The sequence below is a fragment of the Carcharodon carcharias genome (assembly GCF_017639515.1).
Source record: "Carcharodon carcharias isolate sCarCar2 chromosome 27 unlocalized genomic scaffold, sCarCar2.pri SUPER_27_unloc_7, whole genome shotgun sequence".
Classification (NCBI taxonomy): Eukaryota; Metazoa; Chordata; class Chondrichthyes; order Lamniformes; family Lamnidae; genus Carcharodon; species Carcharodon carcharias.
Window position 1 is genome coordinate 392,719 of NW_024470651.1, and position 24,394 is coordinate 417,112.

Here is a 24,394-nt window from a genome sequence, read left to right on the forward strand (position 1 = left end):
TAGACGGCTGCATCAGACGGCCATTCACATGCCGAGTCCCTGGAAGAGCAGCTCAGCGACTGTAATTCCACAACCCGCCTTTTTCCTACAGCAACTCAAATTTATGTTGTCTTTCCTCGTTCCTCATATCAAAGTTAAAAACAGAACACTCCGCTGGATTTAATGTGAGTTGGTATCTGTTGGTTCAGATCTGTTGGACTGCTGCAGATCCTAAAAGGCGGAAAACTTAAATATTTGGCAGCGGTGGGATTCGAACCCACGCCTCCGTAGAGACTGGAGCCTTAATCCAGCGCCTTAGACCGCTCGGCCACGCTACCACATAAAGCTGCCAGCTTCATAATTTCCTTCAATCGTATTGCCAACGAAATTGAATAGCAGCAAAGAAGCAGGAGTAAGTCATTTCGAAACACGAAACAACTCTACCAGTAATCAGATCATCCTGCATTTTGTAACATACAGAAATCATCTCCGCTGCTAAATTATTTTTTCAATATCTGATTGTTTAGATGTTTCCAATTATGATTCTTTTTTTCCTGTGTGACTCTGCGTGTACGCTCAATGAAGTGTTCGTAATAGGTAATGAAGTTGTATCTGAGAAAAATAAGATGATTGGTCAGGATAAACATTTTTTGATAATTCGATTTGACACCAACTATTTCAAAAATTTTGAAAACTGTAAAAAGTTTCAGAAACCAACTCTTCATGTCATTGGGTCAGGGAAGCTTTCTTAATTTTCACACATTATGCATGTAGACTGCAGAAGTTCCTGCGCCTCTTTCAGTATTGTTTTTCTTAACTCAGAGTTTTCAGAAGGGAATTGGACAATGACATGAAAGGGAGAAAAATAATCAGGGTTATGGAAAGAGACAAAGAAGTTGAAATTAACTAGAAATCTCTTTGTACAAAACTGACATAAATATGATTGTCCGAAAGGCCTCTTGTAGAGCTGTATCATGACATGATGACATTTTTGATCAGTCTGTCTCCAGCATTCCTAATGAGAACAGCCGAATTCCATTTCTTCAAAACAAAGGCCCAAAGTGCTGCTGCATGACGTCACAGTTGTACATTTTAGTGAAGCCCATTGAGCCTTTGCACTGTTTCCTGTTCCTGTGGTGCAGCGATTATCATTCTTGTCTAACATGTGAAATGTTCTCTGGTTCATAACTGGGCAGAGCCATTAACAAAATCTGTGGGTTCACGTTGCAGCCACGTGGCCTGGTCAGTGTTTATCCCTCAACCAACAGCGCATGGTCTGCTCATTGTGACGTCCCTGGTTTTGGCTGTTTCCTGAGCGGTGATTGGCTGCCGTGTTCCCTGCATTACAACAATGGCTCCACTTCAATAAACGCAAAAAACTGCAGAAATCCGGAAAGGGAAACAGAAAATGCAGGAAAAACTCAGCAGGTCTGACAGCATCTGTGGAGAGAGAAACCTGCTGAGTTTTTCCAACATGTTCTGTTTTTATTTCAAAAATGTACTTAATTGGCTGGAAAGTAGTTTGAGACATCCACTGGTCGGGAATAGCGCTATTAAAATGTAAGTCTGTCCTTCTTTAATTATCTTAACTCCCAGTCCTCTGGTTACTGACCCCCGTCAGTGGAAACAGTCCCTCCCCTATCTGCACTATCAAACCGCCTCGTCCCTGTTGTCCCCACCCCCGTCATTTTGAACAGCCCCGTGAAATCTCCGTTTAAGCTACTTTGCTCCAAAGAGGACAATCCGGTCTCCATAAACTCTCCACAAAACTGAATTTCCTCATCTCTGGACATGACGCAAGGCGGACGATTGAGACGAGATTTTGGACAATATTGTCAGTTGGCAGGTGGGAAAATGGAGAAAGAACCAAAAGAGAAAACCCAGTCTCCAGCTTTGTGAATCTTCAGAAAGACTTCGGGAACCGGAATCAGAGGAGAATGAAGGCTGAACTGTCCGATTGACCAGGGACAGTCAAGGCAACTTTCCCTTCTTTAAGATGCTGGAACATGGACTCCGATGTTATCAGTGAAATTAACTGACCTGTGACGTTGAAAGGATTCTTGTTGCTGCACATCAGGAATTCAAACCTAATATCGGCTTCAGGACATTCAGAATACTTGGTAACAGTCAAGGCACCGAAAGACTCGAAGGGAGACGGCTCCGGTTGTCGGACAGCCGGTTCCCGGTGAGAGGGATGTGTCTGCAGTGGGTGGGATCAGATGGTTTCCATGTATCCACAATGAATCTCCCAACCTTTATTTTGGAAGAGTAAAACAAATAGAGAACAGTTGTCATTCCGTTCGCCGCCATCTAAAGCTTTAATTCGCTGATACCCAAGCTACAATAGTATGGGTTTCTGTGGCGCAATCGGTTAGTGTGTTCGGCCGTTAACTGAAAGGTTGGTGGTTCAAACCCACCCAGGGACGAAGCTGTTACTGTTTTCTCCCCATCAGCCTTCATTGTCACACTGTTCCTGGTTGTCACTGGGTCCATGAACTGAATGTCTAGACTCCAGGAATGTTGCCGGCTCCACTGTTATCCAGTGAGCTCCCAGGCAAGCGGCTTTTTTCCGGATATTCATTTCAAATGTAATGGGAAAACAATTAGGCATACCATATACCGATATCCAACACACTGGAAACCTATAAAGTTACTGGATTCAAAGAAATCCATCAATTCTTCCCTCTTCCTCATTTATATCTACAGTGAGTGAGAGAGGGAAAAGCAGAAAAGCAGCAATATTCCGGCCCCGCACTCTCCAATCACCCGCTGCCAGCAGAAAGCGGCAACTGCAGCTTCAATCAGCGGGTTACTGCCCATCCCTGGAATGCAAGATTCTCCAACCAAGGCCAAACCTCCCAATACACTGAGCACAGGCTCAGGAAAACACAGGTAGATTATATCCCGGTCACTCAACCTCCGAGCAGCATTTGCAGAATTCCCGAGTGAGTGAGTTACAAATAAAAGTCACATCAACTTTCTAATCTTTTCACAGTAAAATTCCTTCATTTTATTGAAAAGCTGACTGTTGTGAATCTGAAAATGAGCACCATGGGATTTGAGTTACTGAGTGACTTGTTTTCCATTGTTTGTCCATTAGGTTTGCAACTCAATTTGTGTTGGATGTTGATGCCAATAATTTCAAAATGAGGACACAAAGCAGGTAAGTATTAAATCCAGGAGAATTTCCTGAGGGAAATCGAACACAGTATTTGGAAGGAGGTGCAGCTAAGAAGGGGAAGGTGCGAATGATGTTATTGATGATTGAGAGGAATGCATTGCAACTTTGGGGTATTTGTCGGCCGATTACGTTCCACACTTTAAAATTCCGACCAAGCTGAGGTATCAGGTGGAAAGCAACAAAACCATCCATGTATGTTGGGATGCGAAACAGCTTCACACATTCCCGGCTAGCTTAGTCGGTAGAACATGTGACCCTTAATCGTGGGTTCGATTCCCAAGCTGGGTGCTGTTTAAAAATCTGAATAACCGTCGTACGGACTAGGAACATTGACCCTGTTTCTCCTTCCAGCTGCTGAGCCTTTCCAGCATTTTCTGTTTTTGTTTCAGGTTTCCATCATTTGCAGTAATTTGCTTTTATCTTTTTACTTTTACATCTTACTGCTTAAAAAACAGCAATTGATCACTGCGGCCCCTGTGAAACTTACAAGACAGACATTTACCACTGAAAACAACTAACACACATCAAATTGAATGTAATTTCATTTCGCATCTCTTTCTGCTTCTGTCCCTGCCTCGCCTCCAGCTTCCTCTACCCGTCCAGCTCCCATGTCAATGAGATACTTGATGTAGACACAGTCTGTTCGTGGGAATGGGTAAAACTCGTGAGTAAAGAGACACATGGATCTCATTTTCCTGATTCTCCCACTGATTACATGAAGGTGCACAGTGCCGATTATCCACAGTCATTCAGCTTTGAAATTGATTTTCACACTGGATTTCAATGTGCAGAAAGCAGAGCTGTGATAAGCTTATATTTGTTCAGCAGATGTACTGCAAGAAGGTGCATAACAGGCTGATGATAACAGTACTCTTTGGATGCAGTGAGCTCCAGTGAAGGATTGGCAACATTAATGTATCGCTCATTTAGTTTCGTGACTAATGTCGTGCTGGAAATGATAAGAAAACTCACTGAATTTGCTCCGTGTTTAGGTTTCAAAAGAGCTGAATACAAGGTAAGAAAGTGCATCTCGCTCGAGTGGGTTACAAAATGGCAGAATGACTAGGGCTGTTGGGAAACATAAAATTATAGAAAGTCACAGCACATAAAGTGGCCATTCGGCCGGGCATGCTGCTTTCAAAGAGCAGTAGTGATTGGTTGATCCATCAGGAGTGATATTTGTGCCAATGCAAACAGTAGGCAGCAAAAGTCGTGCTGCTCCCGTCCTTATTTTGCCTCACGCCGACATGTTCTATGGTCAGTACCTTGCAAAGAGCCCTTCTACCTTCCCTTCACTGATACTCACGAGAGTGACGTTTTTCAGATCTGAGGCGTAACTTAAACTCTCACTCCGCTGATTATGGTGGAGTTTTTAATCAATGAGTGAACAACACTCGTTTCAACAAATACAATATATCGACATTCCCTGACCGGAAATCGAACCCAGGCCGCGACGGTGAAAGCGCCGAATCCTAACCACTAGACCACCAGGGAAGCTGTACTGGTATTTTTCGTTTCGGCTTATCTACGCTGCTTTTACCTATTGTTTTTCAGTTCAGATCTCTTTCAGCACAAAACTGCTTGTTTAGGTTCAAGATAAACGACTTCGTCAGCCAATGAAAACAACAGTTGCTGTGAGCTGGAACATGAAACCGACAGTGAGATGAAATAGTCCCACAAGCTCCACATGATCACTTTCAATTTCCAAAACCCTCCACCCTGTTCGCTGAGCAGTGATTGGCTGCCGTGTTCCCTGCATGAGAACAATGACTCTCCTTCAGAAAGTACTTCAATAAAAGCAAAATACTGGAAATCTGAAATAAAAACATTAAACGCAGGTATAACTCAGCAGGTCTGACAGCGTCTGTGGAAAGCAAAACCTGCTGAGTTTCTCAAGCATTTTCTGTTTTTATTTCAACAAGTGCTTAATTGGCTTGAAAGTGGTTTCAGACATCCGCTGGTCAGGAATGCGCTGTATAAAGGCAAGTCTGTCTTTCCTTCACTATCTTTAAATCCCAATCCTGTGGTTACTGAACCCCGTCAGTGAAAACAGTTTCTCCCTATTTTTACCATTTTTACCCAATGCCCCCACCCACCTCATTTTGAACAGCTCCATGAAATCTCCACTTAAACTTCTTTGCTCTAAAGAGAACAATCCCGGTCTCTATAATCTCTCCACAAAATGGAATTCCCTCAGTCCTGGACATGTGATAAAATGCTCCCGGGAAACGCCTTGTGACGTCTCATTAGGAAAAAGGAACTTTATAAATATAAGTTGTTGTTGTCGTCCATACATAGAGAGAGACAAACTACTCTTTCCTCTTTCATCCTGATATTTTTCACTGTAAAATTGAAATTTGAGGTTGCACAACTAATGTGAATACAGTTTGTGCTCGTAAAAATGTGTTCACCTCCTCAGGGAACTGAACCGCATTGACCCACACAGAGAAACACACACAGAAATGGACATCGAGAGTGACAGAGGCCTAAGGGGAGACAAATGCCAGAATGAAATCATGTCACCAAATTGGCTCCGTTTTGTTTTCCATTTCCGACTGGAGATTTGTAGAAGGCTGACAATGAATGGAAATAAGAGAACATGGATGTGTTTGGAGCGCTTTCTCTCGATTCAGACAATAATTAGCTCTGTCTGTGCGCCAATAAAATCCAAAATAGCGAGAAACATAGTCGGCAGAATTGGAACCTGCGCAGGGTAACCCCAATGGATTTCGAATCCATCACCTTAACCACTCGGCCATGACTACAGAAGCTGCATGCTTGCTGCTATTATTATATGAAATCATACAATGGTTACAGCAGAGAAAGCGGTCTTTCTGACTGTCCTGTCACTGCCATTACCTGATCTTCTCCCCAGAACCCTGCAATTTACACTGTCTCTCCTCGTTCTTCTCACCAAACTGGGAAAGAAAGAGTGAGAATGATCCAACCCAGCCAATTACCGCCCCATCAGTCTACTCTCCCTCATCAGTAAAGTAATGGAGTCAGCAACAGTGCTAAATGCGGCACTGACTGAGCAATAACTTGCTCACTGATGCCCAGCTTGGGTTCCACAAGGACCACTCAGCTCCTGACCTCATTGCAGCCTTGCTTCAAATATAAACAAAGGAGCTGAACTCCCAAGATGAGGTGAGATCAGCATTGACTGAGTGTGGCATCAAGGTGCCCGAGAACAACAGGAGTCAATGGGAATCAGGGGGAAACTCTCGGCTTGTTGGAGTCATACCTAGCACAAAGGAAGATGGTTGTGGTTGTTGGAGGTCAGTCATCTTAGCTCCAGGACATCACTGCAGGAGTTCCTTAGCGTAGTGTCCTCGACCCAACCATCTTCAGCAATGAACTTCCATCCATCATAAGGTCAGAAGTGGGCATGTTCACTGATGATTGCACAATGTTCAGCACCATACCCGACTCCGCAGATACTGAAGCAGTCCATGTCCAAATGCAGCAGGAGCTGGGTAATATCCAGGCTTGGGCTGACAAGTGACAAGTAACATTCGCACCGCACAAGTGTCAGGCAATGACCATCTCCAACACAAGAGAATCCAACCATCACCTCTTGATGTTCAATGGCATTACTATCACTGAATCCCTCACTATCAACATTCTGGGGGTTCCCATTGACCAGGAACTGAACTGGAATAGCCATATAAACACTGTGGCTACAAGAGCAGGTCAGAGGTTAGGAATCGTGCAACGTGTAACTCACTTCCTGACTCCCTAAAGCCTGTCTACCATCTACAAGGCACACGTTAGGAGTGTAATAGAATAGTCCTCACTTGCTTGGATGAGTGCAGCCCCCGCAATACTGAAGAAGCTGGACACTGTCCAGGGCAAAGCAGTCTACTTGACTGGCACCACCTCCACATCCAGGTTTAGCTGCAAATTACATTGCCTTGAACGTCTGACCAAAGTAAAGCACTGCAAACATCAGACCCTGGAGCAAGGCTGACATATTTGCGCAGGTGAGGAACCAGCTGAAGCTTTCAGTATTGATTTCCTTAACACCGATTTCCAAATGGGAATTGTTCAATGGCTTGAAAGCGAAAAAAACAGGGCTAAGGAGAAAGAGAAGGAAATTGTCATTAATTATAAAGCTCTTTGTACAAAACTGACATAGATACGATGTGTGGAAGGTTCTCTTACTGCGCTGTGCCATTTGATGATGACATTGTTGATCAGTCTGTCTCCAGCATTCCTAATGAGAACAGCCGAATTCCATTTCTTCAAAACAAAGACCCAAAGTGCTGCTGCATGACGTCACCGTTTAACATTCCAGACAGCTCCATTGGGCTCTTTACAGCGCAGGGTTTATAGAGGCGAGTGGGGTCATATTCACTTCACATATGATGGAGCTGCGGTTTGATACCTGGCAAGAGCATTATCCAAGCGTGTTTATTTGAGTGAGTGAAAGTTCGATAATTTACGTTTGTTGTAAATATGAACACGACGGTTGGAATCCTGCTGACGAAATTTTTCACCATTTGTGATTTTAACCACATTAATTATCAGTTAATTAGATGGAAACCCATCCAAATACGTCTGTATTTTCTGATTTCCATTCATTTGTCAGCATTCAGGAAATTTGCTTTCGGCAATGGGACAAACACTGAGCCAAGTTGGTGACATCCTTGCTTTCTAGGTGTGTGTCTCTCCTTAGGCCTCTGTCACTCTCGGTGTATATCTCTGTGTCTGTTCCTCTGTGATTGTCAATGAGGTTCAGTTTCCTGAGGGGGTGAAAATTTTTTAACGTCGCAAACTTAATTCACATTAGTTCAGGTTAAAATGTCGATGAGAAAAGTATCAGCGTGAAAGGTAAAACAGGAGACTGGCCCTTTCTATATATATCCTACAACAACAACAACTTGTATATATAAAGCACCTTTAACCTGTTGAAACGTCACAAGGCGTTCCCCGTGAGCATTTTATCACAAAGTGTGACACCGAGCCTCATATTCGGTCAGATGACTAAAAGCTCGGTCAAAGGGGGAGGCTTTAAGAATTGTTTTAACAGAGGAAAGTATCGATTTCATGTTCCAGCTCACAGCAATGGTTCTTCTCATTGGTGAAGAAGTCACTTGTGTTCAACCGAACACAAGTCCAGTGACTCGGGATTGGCGCTTCCGTTGGACCGACAGCGAATAGGGTGGAGGGTTTTGGAAATTGAAAGTTGCACATGAGCAGCTTGTGGGACTATTTCACTTCACTGTCAATTTCATGTTCCAGCTCAGAGCAACCGTTGTTTTCATTGGCTGACGAAGTTGTTTATCTTGAACCTAAACAGACAGTTTTGTGGTGAAAGAGATCTGAAATGAAAAACAATAGGCAAAAGCAGCGTAGATAAGCCAAATCGAAAAAACTCTCGTGCAACTTTCTTGGTGGTCTACTGTTTAGGATTCGGTGCTCTCACCGCCGCAGCCCGGGTTCGATTCCTGGTCCGGAAATGTCTATTTATTGATTTTTTTTTAAACGAGTGTTGATCACTCATTGATTAGAAACGTTTAAAGGCTTCACCATAATCAGAGGAGTGAGGGTTAAATTTCGCCTCAGATCTGGAAAACATCACACTCGTGAGTGGCAGTGAAGGAAGAGGAGAGGAGAAGGGCTGTTTACAAAGCAAAGTACCTTCTTGCAGTACATCTGCTGAACAATATAAGCTTATCACAGCTCTGCTTTCTTCACATTGAAATCCAGTGTGAAAATCAATTTCAAAGCTGAACAACGGGGAGGAGAGTGACTGTGGATAATCGGCACTGGGCACATTCCTGTAATCAGTATCTGGGAGAACCAGGAAGATGAGATCCAGGTGTCTCTTTACCCTAGAGTTTTACCCATTCCCACGAACTGACTGTGTCTGCATCGAGCAGCTCATTGACCTGGGGGCTGGACGGGCAGAGGGAGCTGGAGGCGAGGCAGAGACAGAAGCAGGAAGAAATGCTGACAATAAAGTGCTTTGAATTTGATGTGTCAGTTGTTTTCAGTGGTGAATGTCTGGCTTGTAAGTTTCACAGGAGCCGCAGTGATTAGTTGGTGTTTTTTTTAAGCAGCAAGATTTAAAAGTAAAAAGATAAAAGCAAATTACTGCAAATGATGGAAATCTGAAACAAACACAGAAAATGCTGGAAAAGCTCAGCAGCTGGAGGGAGAAACAGAGTCAAAGCTTCCAGACCGTACAACTCTTAATCAGATTTTCAAAAATTACAGCACCCAACATGGGGCTCGAACCCACGACCCTGAGATTAAGAGTCTCATGCTCTACCGACTGAGCTAGCCAGGAATGTGAAAAACTGTCTCGTATCCCAACATACATGGATAAACCTATTGCTTTCCACCTGATACCTCAACTTGGTCGGAAGTTTAAAGTGTGGGACGTAATCGGCCTACAAAAGCCCCAAGGTTGCAATGCATTCCCCTCAATCATCAATAACATCATTCACATCTTCCACTTCTTAGCTGCACCTCCTTCCAAATACTGTGATCCATTTTCCTCAGGATTTTCTCCTGCATTTAATATTTGCCTGCTTTTTGTCCTCATTTTGAAATCAGATTCGCTTCAATATCCAACAGAAATTGAATTGCAAACCTGACAGACAAACAATGGAAAACAAATCACTCGGTAACACAAATCCCATGGTGCTCATTTTCAGATTCACAACAGTCAGCTTTTCAATAAAATTAAGGAATTTTACAGTGAAAAGAATTAGAAAGTTGGTGTGACTTTTATTTGTGACTCACTCACTCGGGTATTCTGTAAATGCTGCTCGGAGGTTTAGTGATCGGGATATAATCTACCTGTGTTTTCCTGAGCCTGCGCTCAGTGTATTGGGAGGTTTGGCCCGGGTTGGAGTATCTCGCGTCCCAGGGATGGGCAGTAACCGCTGATTGAAGCTGCAGTCGCTGCTTTCTGCTGGCAGCGGGTGATTGGAGAGTGTGGGGCCGGAATATTGCTGCTTTTCTGCTTTTCCCTGTCTCACTCACTGTGGAGCTGAGGAAGACTTAGTAATTGATGGGTTCGTTTGATTCCAACAATTTCATGGATTTCTAGTGGGTTACAGAGTGGGTCCAAATCTTTTCTCACTGTATTTGACAGAAAACGTAATTTTAAAAAGAAGCTGTTTTTGTGGGAGCTGACTGGACAGCAAAAGACCTGCCACCGTTTTGGGGATGATATCTTGCAGCCCAAGTATCCAATCACAATCCAGAACTGTGTGGCAATGATTGGTGATGAGGGGGGTGAAACGGTAAAAACCTTCACCCCCTGGGTGGTTTTGAATCACTAACCTTTCAGTTAACAGGCAAACATGCTGACCAATTGTATCACAGACACTTACACAAACCTGACCGAAAAGGTATCAGAACCAGGGTGTCAGTGAGTCTAATCTTCAGATTGCCACTACCCAGATGGCTATCGCACGCTATCAGTTTTATACTTCCAAAAAAAGGGTGAGACATTCATTATGGATATATGGAAACAGTCTAATCCCACCCACTACAGACACATCCAAGTCACCGGGAATCAGCTCTCCTACAACCGGTGCCATTTCCCTTCGAGCCTTTCATTGTCTTGTCTGTTACCAAGTATTCTGATTGTCCCGAAGCCGATATTAGGTTTGAATTCCTGATGTGCAGTAACGAGAATCCTTTCAATATCTCAGATCAGTTAATTTCACTGATAACATCAGAATCTATGTTCCAGCGTCTTAAAGAAGGGAAAGGTGCCTTGACTTTCTCCAGTTCACCCTTCATTCTCATTGGATTCCATTCCTCAAAGGGGATTTTCATTTCCTTCTTGAGCTCCCTGACCTCATCTGGCAACATCTTTGGATTGAGAGGCTTAATTAACATTTCAGATGCAGTGCAGTTCTAATTAAAGGCAACAGACCTGAAATGAAAACGATGTCTCTCTCTCCACAGACGCTACCAGATCTGCTGAAAATTCCAACATTTTCTGTTTTTATTTCAGATAACCAGCATCTGCAATGCTTTTCTTTTCTTTTCCTGATTAGTGAAACATATAAGACCCTGAGACCTTGACAGGGCGGGTTTGGGGAGGATGTTACCTCTTGTGGGAGAATCTAGAACTCAGGATCGCTGTTTAAAAATAAGGGTTCACCCATTTAAAACGGAGATTAGGCGATTTTTTTTCTCTCAGTGGGTCGTGAAACTTATGAACTCTCTTCCTGAAAAGGCTGTGGAAGCAGAGTCGTTAAATATTTTTAAGGCTGAGGTGGATATATTCTTGGCAAGCAAGGGTGAGACAGGTTATTGGAGATAGTTGGGGTACAGATTTCAGGTGACTATCAGATCAGCCATGATCTTATTAAATGGCGGAGCAGGATTGAGGGGCCGAATGGCTACTCCTGCTCCTTTTCCTTATGTAGTGCTAAGAATGTGGAACCCATTACCAGTAGATTTCGAGATCATGTCTGAGCTGAAAATGTGTCGGTAAATTCACACTGTAAACAGATTGTTTACCATCTGGAATTGGAAAGGGGCTCACTATCATCCCATTTACTGACACAGGAACACAGTCTTGCTGGTGCGAGACCATTCAGATACTTCACGTGTGCAAAGGGCTTTATTCAGTTTTCCCACAAGTTAACACTCCAACTTTATAAGTTCAAAGGATTTGATCCACAATCAGAGAAATGATAATAGCATGACACGGTTTAAATGTTCCACGTATAGGGGGAAAAGTCACGAGCTCACCCCATCTGCTGAGACTGCACTGAGTTCAGATCTAACTGAAGGATTATTATGTCCAGGCGAAAAGTGTGGTGGAGCCCTGATCAATTTGGCCGCTGAATCAATTGATTCAACAATTTTATGTCTTGCCCCAATGTCACACATCTTATTCTGATTACAGGACATAGGTTTCTGTTCTTTTATATGGTCTTTCAATGGCGGAGCGGAGAGCCAGGTTTCACTGCGAGAAAGAATGTGCCCTATCCTCACTCCAGCAGCTCCCTGCGCATGCGCATTGCTGCGTGTGGTGGGGCATGCGCATTTCGTCTGTTTCATGAGCATGCGCAGTGCTGGTCTGTGACTGAAGCTGCTCAGAGCGGGTGAGAGAATGTCGAGCGGAGCAAACTAACAGAGTTAGTGGGTGTGTGAGGAGGAATGGAGCCAGCGGAGTGGGCAGGGAGGTTTCATAAGACACAGTGCAGGCCGCAGACCCCAAATAACAAGGTACCGGTCTTGTGTTTGCAGAGAACGGACCGAAAAAGTCTGGATTTCTCCCTTCGCCAGGCCCTGGGTAACGGCCGCCATCTTTATAGGGGGCAATGTGCAGCAGGGCGCATGCGCGGTCATCCTGGTCCAGATAGCAGGAGGAGAGAATGTTGTGAATTTCTATCCTGGACTGACAGGGATGCATTTTGGAAACTCCTTTTACAGGGGGTTAGAAGGGGAGGATTTACACACAGCAAACTCAAACCAAGAGAAACGTTTGGCCTTTCTGAATTTCTGTTCGGGATTGACTGATGGATTTTGTGAACTCTATTTACAGGGTGTTAGAAGAGGAGGGCAAACTCGAGGAGATGAGAAAGCAAAACCAAACATCACGTCAAAATCTGAAAGTCACTTGATTCACCAGGACCTGAATATTACCTGCCTTTGAATGTAAGCTTTGAGTTCCAGGTCATTACCAGTCACTGGGTAAAAAAAACTCTTCCTGGCATCCCCCTTGTGGATCTTGCCCAAAATCTTAAAACTCTGTCCCTTAATTCTTTCATAATCAGCTAATGGGAACAGCTTTAATTTAACTAACTTTCATAATCCTGTACCCCTCTATCAAATCTTCCCTCAATCTCCTTTACTCCAAGGAGAACAACCCCAGTTTCTCGAACCTCATCTTACAGTTGAAACCCCTCATCTCTTGAACCATTCTGGTTAATCTCCTCTGTACCCTTACATCCTTCACAACGTGTGGTGATCACTGGTTTGCACAGACCCAGATGTTCTGTTTTGTGCCTGTGACATCATCACACATTGACAATTACACTGTGACATCATCACACATCGACAATTACACAGTGACATCACCCCGCTCCCCGGGTATTTCCTCAACTGGGAGATTTTTCTCTGACTCCAGTGTTTCTGATATCTTTCCAGCTGCAGGCTCCAGCAGGAGAGTTTAAAGTTGAAAACTGAAACTGTTTCAGAGTTGACTGTTTTTCACCATCCACCTACAATTTAGAGCTTTTAGGTCTATGCTCTGTATCTGTGAGAGGCTCCATGGCTCTGGGGCTGGTGTGGCTCCTTTACTGTGGATCTGAATCCATGTTCATCCATTGATCTGTTTCACCTCTGCCCTCCCTGATCACTTCGCTGCCATTTTTTAACTTCTCCTGTCTCTAATAATGGATGTATTTGACTTATGTTTAGTATTTTACTGTTACTTCTGTCGATTGTGTCTAAATGAAGTTTCCACCTGCTGCCCACCCCCTGACCATGTGCTGCTGGCTTCCCAGCTTTATCTTCCCACAGTATCTTTCATAGTCAGGAATTGCTTTTCCTGACCTATAGTCCATTTCTATTCCACTTCTGAGCTTATATTGACCATCATATTCGGCACCATTTTTACTCCCTGAGAGGAGGCGATGGTGTAATGGTATTGTCACTGGACGAGTAATCCAGAGACCCAGGGCAATATCCTGGGGACCCGGATTCAAATCCCGTCATGGCAGATGGTGGAATTCCAATTCCATGAAAAAAATCTAGAATTAAAAGTCTAATGATGACCAATGATGATTGTCGTAAAAACCCACCTGGTTCACTAATGCCCTTTAGGGAAGGAAATCTGCCGTCCTTAGTCTTGGCCTACACGTGACTCCAGACCACAGCAGTGGTTGACTTTTAACTGCCCTCTGAATGCTGGCCTAGCCAGTGATGCCCACATGAATTTAGAAAAATCATTCTGCAAACCTTGAAACGTTAACTCTGTCTCTCTCCACAGATACCAGCATCTATTGTGATCCCCAGTTGCCTGTGGAGAAGATGATGTTTGACCTTCTTGAACCGCTGCAGTCCGTGTGGTGAAGGTGCTCCCACAATGCTGTTAGGTAAGGAGTTACAGGTTATTCACCCAGTGATGATGAAGGAACAGTGATATATGTCCAAATCAACAACAACAATTTGTATTTATATGGCACTTTCAGTGTAAGACAATGTTCCAAGCATTTCACAGAAAGGTTAAAAGCAAGGTTTGACACTGAGCCAAACAAGGAGATATTGGGGCAGGTGACCAAACGTTTGGTCAAAGAGGTAGGTTTTAAGGAGTGTCTTAAAGGAGAAAAATGAAGTAGAGAGGAAGAGAGGTTTGGGGAGAAAATTCCAGGGCTTGGGGCCATGGAAACTGACAGAATGCTCAGCAGGTCAGAACGAAAGGAGCACAAACATCTCAGAGGGTTGTGAGGCTGGATTACAGTGATAGGGAGGGGCGAGACCAACATGGAATTTCAAAAAGTGTATGAGAATTTTAAAATGTAGGTGCTTCTTATCCTAGATCCTTTGTAGGTCAGTGAGCACATGGGTGATAGGTGAATAAGACTTGGTGCGAGTAATTCTCCGCCCCACTCCCACTCTGACCTCTCTGTCCCTGGCCTCCTGCACTGTTTCAATGAAGCTCAATGGGGGCTCGAGGAACAGCAGCTCATCTTTCAATTCGGCACTTTACAACCTTCCAGGACTCAACATCGAGTTCAGCAGTTTCTGCACCAACAGTGAGTTGTCAGGATCTGGAACATTCTACCTGAAAAGGTACTGCAACCTGACTCTATCAGGAATTTTAAAAGGGAGTTGACAGGGATTTGGGATTGAGTAACTTACAGGGTTACAAACCGAAAGTGGGTGTGTAGGACTAAACACGACAGCTCTTTCAAAGAGGCAGCACAAGCACAAAGGGTTGAATGGCCTCCTGTGCTGTAAGTTTCTATGATTCTAGGAGTTGGCCATTTAGCCCCTCGAGTCTGTCCCACCATGCAATCAGATCACGGCTGATCTGTGACCCTTTGTCTCATGTCCCTTGATTTATACCTTGTGTTAGGAAGGATCTATCAATGCCAGATTGAAACTGAACATTGATCAAGCATGAACTGCTAATTCAGGAAGAGAATTCCAAACTTCTCCCAACTTTACCTGGAGAAGATTTTCCTAATCTCACCCCTGAAAGGTCTGGCTCTAATTTTTAGACCATGTTCCTCAGTCCTGGATTCCCCAACCAATGGAAATAGTTCCCCTCTATCTACCACACCATTTCCAATTAATATCATGAAAACTTCGAGAAAATCCTCCTCAATCTTCTAAATTCCAGGGAATACAAACCTCACAGTGAGATGATGAATATTGGCAGAACGAATAGGGTACTCAATGGTACAGTCCTAAAGAGTGTGTAGGGACTTGGGGAACAAGGGGTTAATGTGCATACACATTTGAAGGTGAAAGGACATATTGAGAGAGCAGTTCGCAAAATATATGAGATCGTGGGTTTCATAAGCAGATTTAATGTGTATAAACGCAGGGAAAAGAAGCTGACCCGTTATAAAGCTCTGGTTAGGTCACAACAGGAGTATTGCATCCAGTTCTGGTCTCCACACTTTAGGAAAGCGGTGAGAGTCCTTGAGAGGATGCGGAGGAGATTTACCAGAATGGTTCCAGGAAAAAGGGAATTCGGTTACAAAGTGAGATTGGAGAAGCTGAAGTTGTTCTTCTTGGAGTTACAGAGTTGAGGGGAGATTTGTTAGAGGTGAACAAGATTGTGACAGGTTCAGATAAGGTGGACAAAGAAAATGTTGTTTCCATTTGGTGATGGTACAAGGATTAGGGAGACACAGATTGAAGGTTATGGGCAATAGATACAGGGCAAATGCAGGGAGGAACATTTTACACAAGTGGTAATAACCCAGAACACTCTGCCTACGAGCAGGCTGGAAGCAGACATGATCAATGCTTTAAAATTAAATTGGACCAGCATTTAAGAGAAATAAATATGCAGGGAGTTGAAGACACAGTGGGGCAATGAGACAGACTGGACTGCTCTACAGAGAGCTGGCATGGACTCAATGGGCTGAATGGCCTCTTTCTGTCCTGCAATGACTCTGAAGCATTTGTTTGACCTCTCCTCATAATTTAACCCTTTGGAATCCAGGTGTTATTCAGGTACATCTGCACTCCACTCCCACTAAGGCCAATATAGTTAATCCTCCTTAAGGTGCTGCCCAGAACTGAACACAGTATTCCTGTTCTGATGAAAGGTCATGTTGACCTGAAATGTTAATTCTGTTTCTCTCACAGATGCTGCCAGACCTGCTGAGCACTTCCAGCATTTTTTATTTTTATTACAGTGGTTTAGGTGCAGTCTAACCAGGATTTTGAAAATCTCGGTGCTTTTCCCACAAACAGACCAGACAAACTTTTTTCTTTCCACAGTCAAAGTCATTTAGATCCTGATGACTCGAGTGACTCTGTCAGATCTTGATGTGATGTTTGGTTTGAGTTTCTCCATCTGCAAATCCTTCCCATTGGAAATCCTGTAAAAAGGAGATTATAAAAAAATTCCCTGTCAGTCAGGGTAGAAATTGAGAAGAGACAATTATTTCTCTTGGTTTGAGTTTGCTGTGTGTAAATCCTCCCCTTCTAACCCTCTGGAAAAGGAGTTTCCAAACACTCGGTGTAAACTGGGCTCCGAGCGTTTCTAATCCGGGTTTGGAGTCCTACACCAGGTGTTTGTGAATCCTCCCAGTCCACCCTCCGGCTCCATTCCTCTCCTGCACTCGGCCCTTTCTCACCCGCTGGACTGTCACCTGATCGCCTTCATCCTAGTTCCGCACTGGTAGTGCGCATGCTTCAATGCAAGACCGGCCACGCCCCTCATTCACTTCCGATTGGTCAGAGAACCAGCCGCTCACACTCTATCCTCCAGCCCCGCCCCCTCTTCCTATTGGTCTGGAGCTGCCGTAAATCATTGTGAGCTGGAGCATGTGCAGAGCGTGAAGTCAGACGTGAGGAAAGCTTGAGCGAACGGATTTAAAATGTGGGATTTACAAAGACCGAGTGCGGACTGAGAGCTGGAAAAAAAAAACCGTGAGCATAGATAGGGCTGACGGGTAAGTCGGGAGGCTTTATGGATTCACGGTCTCTGTCCTAAACCCTCAATAAGGAACCATCCGTCCAACCACAGATTAGGCTATTTCTCCGGAAGTAGGCCCGAGCTAAAGGCTGCCATCTTTGTAGGGGGCAAGAAGCGCAGCAGCGCATGTATGTTCACCATATCTGTAGGGGGCAATGTCCAACAGGGAGCATGCGTGGGCGCCATCTTTACAGAGGCTGCAGACCCGGATGAATGACCCGCAGGAGGGACAATAAATCAGAGATAGAGTTTGGTGTGAAATCAATGGGTTGTTGTAAAACAGGAGATCAGGGTAACAGTCAGAAACAACAACAACTTCTACTAACATCATAAATCATCCCAGTGAGCTTCACAGGAAAATTATAAAACAAAGTGTGACACACAGACACAGAAAGAGGTGTCCAAAACACTTAAACTGTTGTTTGCTTGTACAGAATTTGATTATTACTGTAAAAAGAGACAAGCTGTCAAAGCTTTTCGACTTGCACTCACCAGGACGGACACAAGAATCCAAATTTCGAAGGGAATCACAATTTCTACTGTATGAGAAAAGGGTGCAGATTGGTTGGCCCGTCAGCTCTGATTGTTGTCATGGAGAACACAGCCAGGAGCTGTCATCTCCTGTGCTTTTGTTTAATTCCACAAAAGACCCCATGTCTGGACTTGTTCCTTCTGCCTGCAGAGGACAGGTCCCTGTGGATGAACATATGTAGCTTCTAGTAAGTGTAAGTGAGACACATTACAACCCCGACTGATAATTTTTGAAATTTGGTATTTTTTAAATTAATATTCAATTGTCTCAAAAGGTGGCAGACAGACGGAGAATTTCAGAGCTTGGGGTCGAGGGAACTGAAGGCACAGACACTAATGGTGGAGCAATTAAAATAGGTGATGCTAGAATTAGAGGAGTGCAGATATCATAGAGGGTTGTGGGTCTGCAGGAGATTGCAGAGATAGGGAGAGAGGAGGCCATGGGGGGATTTGAAAATAAGGATGAGAATTTTAAAATCAAGTTGCTGCTTGACCGGGAGGCAAGGAAGTTCAGGGAATGGGCCGAGCTGTGAGTGAAGACACAGACAGCAAAAATATTTCTTCAAGGTTACAGAGGGTAGAATGTGGGAGACCAGCCAGGAATGTGTTGGAATGGTCGAGTCTGGAGGTAAACATGGCAGTGATGAGGGTTTCAGCAGCAGATGAGACACTCCTGAGACGGGTGTGGTCAGGTGATATTACGGAGGTGGAAACAGGCGATCTTAGTGATGGCACAGACATGAGGTCAGCAGCTCATTTCGAGATCAAATGTGACACCGAGGTTGTGAACAGACTGGTTTAATGTCAGACTGTTCCCAGGGAGAGGGATGGAGTTGGTATCTGGGAAATGAGATTGGAGCAGGGACCGGAAACAGTGTCTTCAGTCTTCTCAGCGTTTAATTGGAGTTAATTAATCATCAGGAAGAGAAGCAGGAGCCAGAATAGGGCCATAAGACTGATCCCAGCTTTAACTCAGATAGAGAGGGAGAGAAGGAAGGAAGGAAACCTTGGGACGTTTGGACAAACCACCTTCACGATCACTAATTAAATCTCCACACGGTAATTTTTGGACACAAGGTTAACGTTTGCTATTCTGTATGGTTGGTCAGGGGGTTTCAGATTAATGTTTTGTCACGAGTAATGACTGAAGTGAATGATCAAACATATTGTCATCTCCAGTTGTAGAAATTTGTTCAAAAGGTACAGAAAGAATTGTCCAAAACTCTGGTTGGATTTCAGCACAGGGAGGAGGGAGAGTGTGTGGGATGGGGATTTGTAGCTTTCAGGGAACAAGAGAGGAAAAAATGTTCCATAGAAATAAGAATTGTGTGTTCTGAATTTCTATCCTGTACTGACAGTGATGACTTTTGTAAACTCCTTTTACAGGGTATTGGAAGGGGAGGATTTTTAATGGGAAGGATTTAGAGACAAGAAAACTCAAACCAAACATCACATCAAGACCTGACAGTCAGTTGATTCATCAGACATCATCCAGCTTTGATTCTCGAAGAAATGTTTGTCTGTTCTGTCCGTGGGGCAAGATTTCAAACATCAGTGTGACTGGAAAAGCACCAAGACACACACACACCCGAGTGAGGGTATTCAAGTGAATTGACTGTGGAAAGAGCTTTAACCAGTTACACAGCCTGAAGAATCATTGCACCATTCAGAAACCAGACATGTGTTCTGTGTGTGGATGAGGCTTCAACTGATCATCAAACTTGGAGAGACACAGGGACACAGGCACCATGGAGAAACCATGGAAATGTGGGGATTGTGGAAAAGGATTTAATCGTCCATCCCAACTGGAAAACCATCGACGCAGTCACACTGGGGAAAGGCCGTTCACCTGCTCCGAGTGTGGGAAGGGATTCACTCAGTTTTCCAACCTGCTGACACACCAGCGAGTTCACACTGGAGAGAGATCATTCACCTGCTCTGAGTGTGGGAAGGGATTCAATCGGTTATCCCACCTGCTGAGACACCAGCGAGTTCACACTGGAGAGAGACCATTCACTTGCTCCAAGTGTGGGAAGGGATTCACTCAGTCATCAAACCTGCGCACACACCAGCAAGTTCACACTCCAGAAAGACCATTCACCTGCTCTGAGTGTGGGAAAGGATTCACTCAGTCATCCAGCCTGCTGACACACCAGCAAGTTCACACTGGAGAGAGACCATTCACCTGCACGATATGTGAGAAAGGATTCACTGGGTCCTCTGATCTGCTGAAGCACCAGCGAATTCACACTGAGGAGAAGCCCTTCAGCTGTACTCCCTGTGGAAAGAGATTCAGGACTTCCTTCAATCTCAAAGTTCATCAGCGAGTTCACACTGGGGAGAGGCCATTCACCTGCTCCAAGTGTGGGAAGGGATTCACTAAGTCATCCAACCTACTGACACACCAGCGAGTTCACACTGGAGAGAGACCATTCACTTGCTCCGAGTGTGGGAGGGGATTCACTCAGTCATCCAACCTGCTGACCCACCAGCGAGTTCACACAAGAAGAGGCCGTTCTGCTGTATTTCCTATGGAAAGAGATTCAGGCCTTCATTCCACCTCAGTGTACACCAACGAGTTCATACTGGAGAGAGGCCATTCACCTGCTCTGTGTGTGGGAAGGGATTCACTTGTTTCTCCAACATGTTGAAGCACAAGCGAGTTCACACTGGGATGAGGCTATTCACCTGATCTGAGTGCAGGAAGGGATTTACTTGTTGATCTCACCTGTTCAGACACCAGCGAATTCACAAGTGTCTGCAGGGGTTGGATTCTGCTGTTATTGCTGCTGTTAATCACATCCAGAACTGAACCATGTTCATTCTGACAGTTGTGGTTTGTTTCTGCTGATATTAGTAATCCATGTAACTGGGCTTAATATTTTGGATCCATAACTGATTGTGTTCTTGGGGCTGTAGTGTCCCTTTAAGAACTGCTGTCCCTGATCTTTCCCCATGATTCAGGAACTCTCATCAGACATTAGTTTTCAACAAAATTCTGAACGTTTACTTCAATCCCAAATTGGTCTTTGGTATGAACTCTACAGCTCAGTGTCTGAGAGGTTTTGATCGAGTGCATAGAGAGAGAATGTTTCCTCTTGTGGGGAAGAGCATAACTAGAGACCATCAATATAAGGTAGACTCTGCCCCCATCTCCCGACACCCTGCCCGCATCTCCAGACATCCTGTCCCATCTCCCGACATATTGCCTCATCTACGGACACCTTGCCCCACCTCCCGACACGTTGTCCCCATCTCTATATTCTTCCAGTTTGGTTGATAGATCACCGACCTGAAACATTCACTCTGTTTCCCTCTCCATAGAAGCTGTTTGACCTGCTGAGTGTTTCCAACATTTTCTGTTTTGAGGTCGGATTCCCAGCATCTGCAGTATCTTGTTTTTGGGTCACAGTGGATCAGTTTTCTCTGATTTATCGTTCCCTGTTTAAAGGTGAAGAAGGAGCTTTTACAGAATGAGACAATAACTGTCCCCCTGTTCGACATGAAACTAAACTCACTGTTAATTCCTCCTCAGTAACAATTGTAAACACAAAGCTTCCAGCCGGGATTGAACCGGGGACTTTCTCATGTAAAGTAAACGTGATAATCAGTGCACTAGGGAAATGAGTGTGAATCCCCCCCGGACAGAGGGGAACTGACCATCCATCTCCAGCTCTAATTCCCAAACAGAAAATGCTGCCAAGAATCAGCAAGTCAGGCTGAGTCTGTGGCCGCTCTCACCATCTGAAACCGTCACAATGCCCGGCTGATTGACGGCAGCTCCGGACCAATAGGAAGAGGAGGCGGGACTGGAGGACCGGGCGGGAGCGAATGGTCCTCCAACCAATCGGAGTAAACGAGCGGCGGGATCGAGAGCTGAGGTTCCGCGCAGGCGCGGTGTCATTGTACCTGAAGCCCGGGGATTGCGGCAGCTGAAGGAGGAGGCGGGAAAGGGTGAGTGACAGCCGAGTACAGGAGAGAAATGGAGTCAGTGTGGACTCGGAGGATTTATAAACACCCCGTGCAGGCCTCCGGATCCGAATTAGAAACTTCCGGTTCAGCGTTTGCGCGAAAACGACAACTTCAAGTCTCAGGTCCCGGGTAGCGGCCGACATCTTTATAGAGGCAATGTGCAGCAGGGCGCATGCGCGGTTATCCTGGTCCAGGTAGCAGGAGGAGAGAATGTTGTGCATTTCTATCCTGGACTCTCAGGGATGGATTTTGGAAACGCCTTTTCCAGGGGGTCAGAAGGGGAACATTTACAGACGGGTGAGATCTGACAGAGTCACTCAATTCATCAGGACCTGGATCCTCCTTTTTTAATGCTCTGTACGAACCGTTTCCCAAACCTGCCACACTCAGTCCAGTATAGAAATTCAGGAACTGGATTCTATCGGCCTCTGAGTGTAAGCATTGATTTCCAGGTCATTACCACTCACTGTGCAAACATTTCTTTCTCACATCCCTCCTGTACATCTTACCCAGAATCTTAAATCTGTGACCCATAATCCTCTCACGATCTGCTACTGTGAACAGCTTTTCTTTAACTACTTTATGTAAACCTTTCATAATTTTGTACACCTTTTGTTAAATCTCCCCTCAATCTACTTTGCTCCAAGGAGAACAATCCCAGTTTCTCCAACCTAACCTTGCAACTAAAATCCCTCATCGCTCTACCCATTCTGGTAAATCTCCTCTGCCCCCTCTCAAGGACTTTACAGGGGGTTAGAGGGGGAGGATTTACACGCAGCAAACTCAAACCAGGAGTAATGTTTGTCTCTTCTGAATATTTAATCCTGGACCGACAGTGATGATTTTTTTTTTACAGGATTTTTGAAGATCTGGAATTTGAGGCAGGAAACAGCAGTCAAATCTGACAGAGTCACTTAGTTCATCAGATCCTGAACAGCATTGGATTTTGAACATGGAAGGAAAAAGCACTGTTCATAGTGGGGAGAAACCGTACACGTGTTGTGTGTGTGGACAAGGCTTCAGCGAATCATCTGACCTGTTGAGGCACAAGTGCAGTCACAACAGGGGGAAACCATGGAAATGTGGGGACTGTGGGAAGAGATTCAGAACCCCTTCTGAGCTGGAAATTCATCAGCGCAGTCACACCGGGGAGAGGCCATTCACCTGCTCTGAGTGTGGGAAGGGATTCATTCAGTTATCCACCCTGCAGACACACCAGCGAGTTCACACTGGGGAGAGGCTGTTCACCTGCTCCAAGTGTGGGAAAGGATTCACCCGATCATCCAACCTGCTGAGACACCAGCAAGTTCACACAGGGGAGACACCATTCACCTGCTCCAAATGTGGGAAGAGATTCACTCGCTTATCCACCCTGCTGCAACACCAGCGAGTTCATGCTGGGGAGAGGCCATTTACCTGCCCTGAGTGCAGAAAGGGATTCACTACCTCATCTATCTTGTCGAAACACCAGCGAGTTCACACTGGAGAGTTCGCCTGCCCTGAATGTGGGAATGCATTCACTGATTCATCCACCCTGCAGAAACACCAGCGAGTTCACACTGGGGAGAGACCTTTTCAATGTCCAGACTGCGAAATGTGCTTTAAGAGTTCCGGAGAGCTGATATCTCATCAGCGTGTTCACACTGAGGAGAGACCGTTCAGGTGCTCTCTGTGTGGGACTGGGTTCAGGTGGTCATCTCAACTCACTGTGCACCAGCGAACTCACACTGGGGAGAGACCATTCTCCTGCTCCGAGTGTGGGAAGGGATTCACCCAGTCATTTAACCTGCTGAGACACCAGCGAGTTCACACTGCTGAGAGACCTTTTAAATGCCCAGACTGCGGAAATTGCTTTAAAAGTCCCAGGGAATTGATATCCCATCGACGTGTTCACACTGACGAGAGACCATTCCAGTGCTCTCAGTGTGGGGCTGGGTTCAGGCATTCATCTCACCTCACTGTACATCAGCGTACTCATACTGGGGAGAGACCATTCACCTGCTCCAAGTGTGGGAAGGGATTCACTCAGTCATCTCACCTGCTGACACACCAACGAGTTCACAAGCAACAACAGTAATTGGATTTTGCTTTTACTCACATCCAGGACTGAACGCCATGTTCATTGGGGTCTGCTTCAGCTGATGTTAATAAACTCCAGCACAATTATAGGTGTTGTTAATATTATGAATAAAAGTGAAATAAATAAGTTTTGTGTTCAACAGACAATGTTGAGCCTCTTTAATATCTCTAACACAAGTTAGTTCCTTTTGAAGGGCTCTCCCTCTCCCCTGTCTCCTCCACCCTCAACAACAAGTGTGAGGAGCTCATGGAGCTTCTTTATCACTAAGATTGAGACAATCCGAACAGCTGCCTCTGCTGTTTCCCTCTCTTCCACTAGCCCACCGAGACAAACTGTCTCTTAACTCCCCCCTTGTCTGAGCCCGAACTCACATCTTTCCCCATCCAGCCTCCACATACTCAGCAAGTTCAGATGGCAGAGAGAGGTTTAAATGCTTAGATGTATCAAGAGCTTTAAAAACCCACATTCACTGATGTTTCACCAGTGCATTCACTCCGGTTCCACT

The 24,394-nt window shown here is 44.9% G+C and overlaps 2 protein-coding genes and 4 non-coding genes across 13 annotated transcripts in view; 2 read left to right on the forward strand and 4 right to left on the reverse strand.

The window, feature by feature from the left end:
- LOC121273968 (zinc finger protein 239-like) overlaps window positions 1–24,394 on the reverse strand; it is a gene marked incomplete at its 3' end in the record, with an annotated part of 75,005 nt that overhangs the window by 40,173 nt on the left and 10,438 nt on the right. The window lies entirely within an intron of this gene.
- Window positions 236–317, reverse strand: trnal-aag. The gene has a single exon. It is a non-coding gene; the product is annotated as a tRNA-Leu (tRNA).
- trnan-guu lies at window positions 2,332–2,405 on the forward strand. Its single transcript has one exon. It is a non-coding gene; the product is annotated as a tRNA-Asn (tRNA).
- Window positions 4,583–4,654, reverse strand: trnae-uuc. Its single transcript has one exon. It is a non-coding gene; the product is annotated as a tRNA-Glu (tRNA).
- trnak-cuu lies at window positions 9,383–9,455 on the reverse strand. Its single transcript has one exon. It is a non-coding gene; the product is annotated as a tRNA-Lys (tRNA).
- LOC121273967 (zinc finger protein 135-like) lies at window positions 12,216–23,997 on the forward strand. 8 transcript variants are annotated; one of them, XR_005942138.1, is made up of 3 exons: window positions 12,216–12,367; window positions 14,136–14,241; window positions 16,472–17,037. XR_005942138.1 is itself a non-coding variant. In XM_041181105.1 (3 exons), the coding sequence occupies exon 3, from the start codon at window positions 22,762–22,764 to the stop codon at window positions 23,884–23,886; it is 1,125 nt and encodes a 374-aa protein (XP_041037039.1). In that variant the 5' UTR covers window positions 12,216–12,367; window positions 14,136–14,241; window positions 22,666–22,761; the 3' UTR covers window positions 23,887–23,997. The 8 variants fall into 8 exon arrangements, 3 of the variants coding, with proteins under 3 accessions (XP_041037039.1, XP_041037037.1, XP_041037038.1); XR_005942139.1 differs by having other exon boundaries at window positions 16,522–17,037; XM_041181105.1 differs by lacking the exon at window positions 16,472–17,037 and adding an exon at window positions 22,666–23,997.

Bases quoted from the DNA above. Each gene is read 5' to 3' on its own strand.
- LOC121273967 (XM_041181105.1), top strand. From the start codon at position 22,762: ATGGAAGGAAAAAGCACTGTTCATAGTGGGGAGAAACCGTACACGTGT.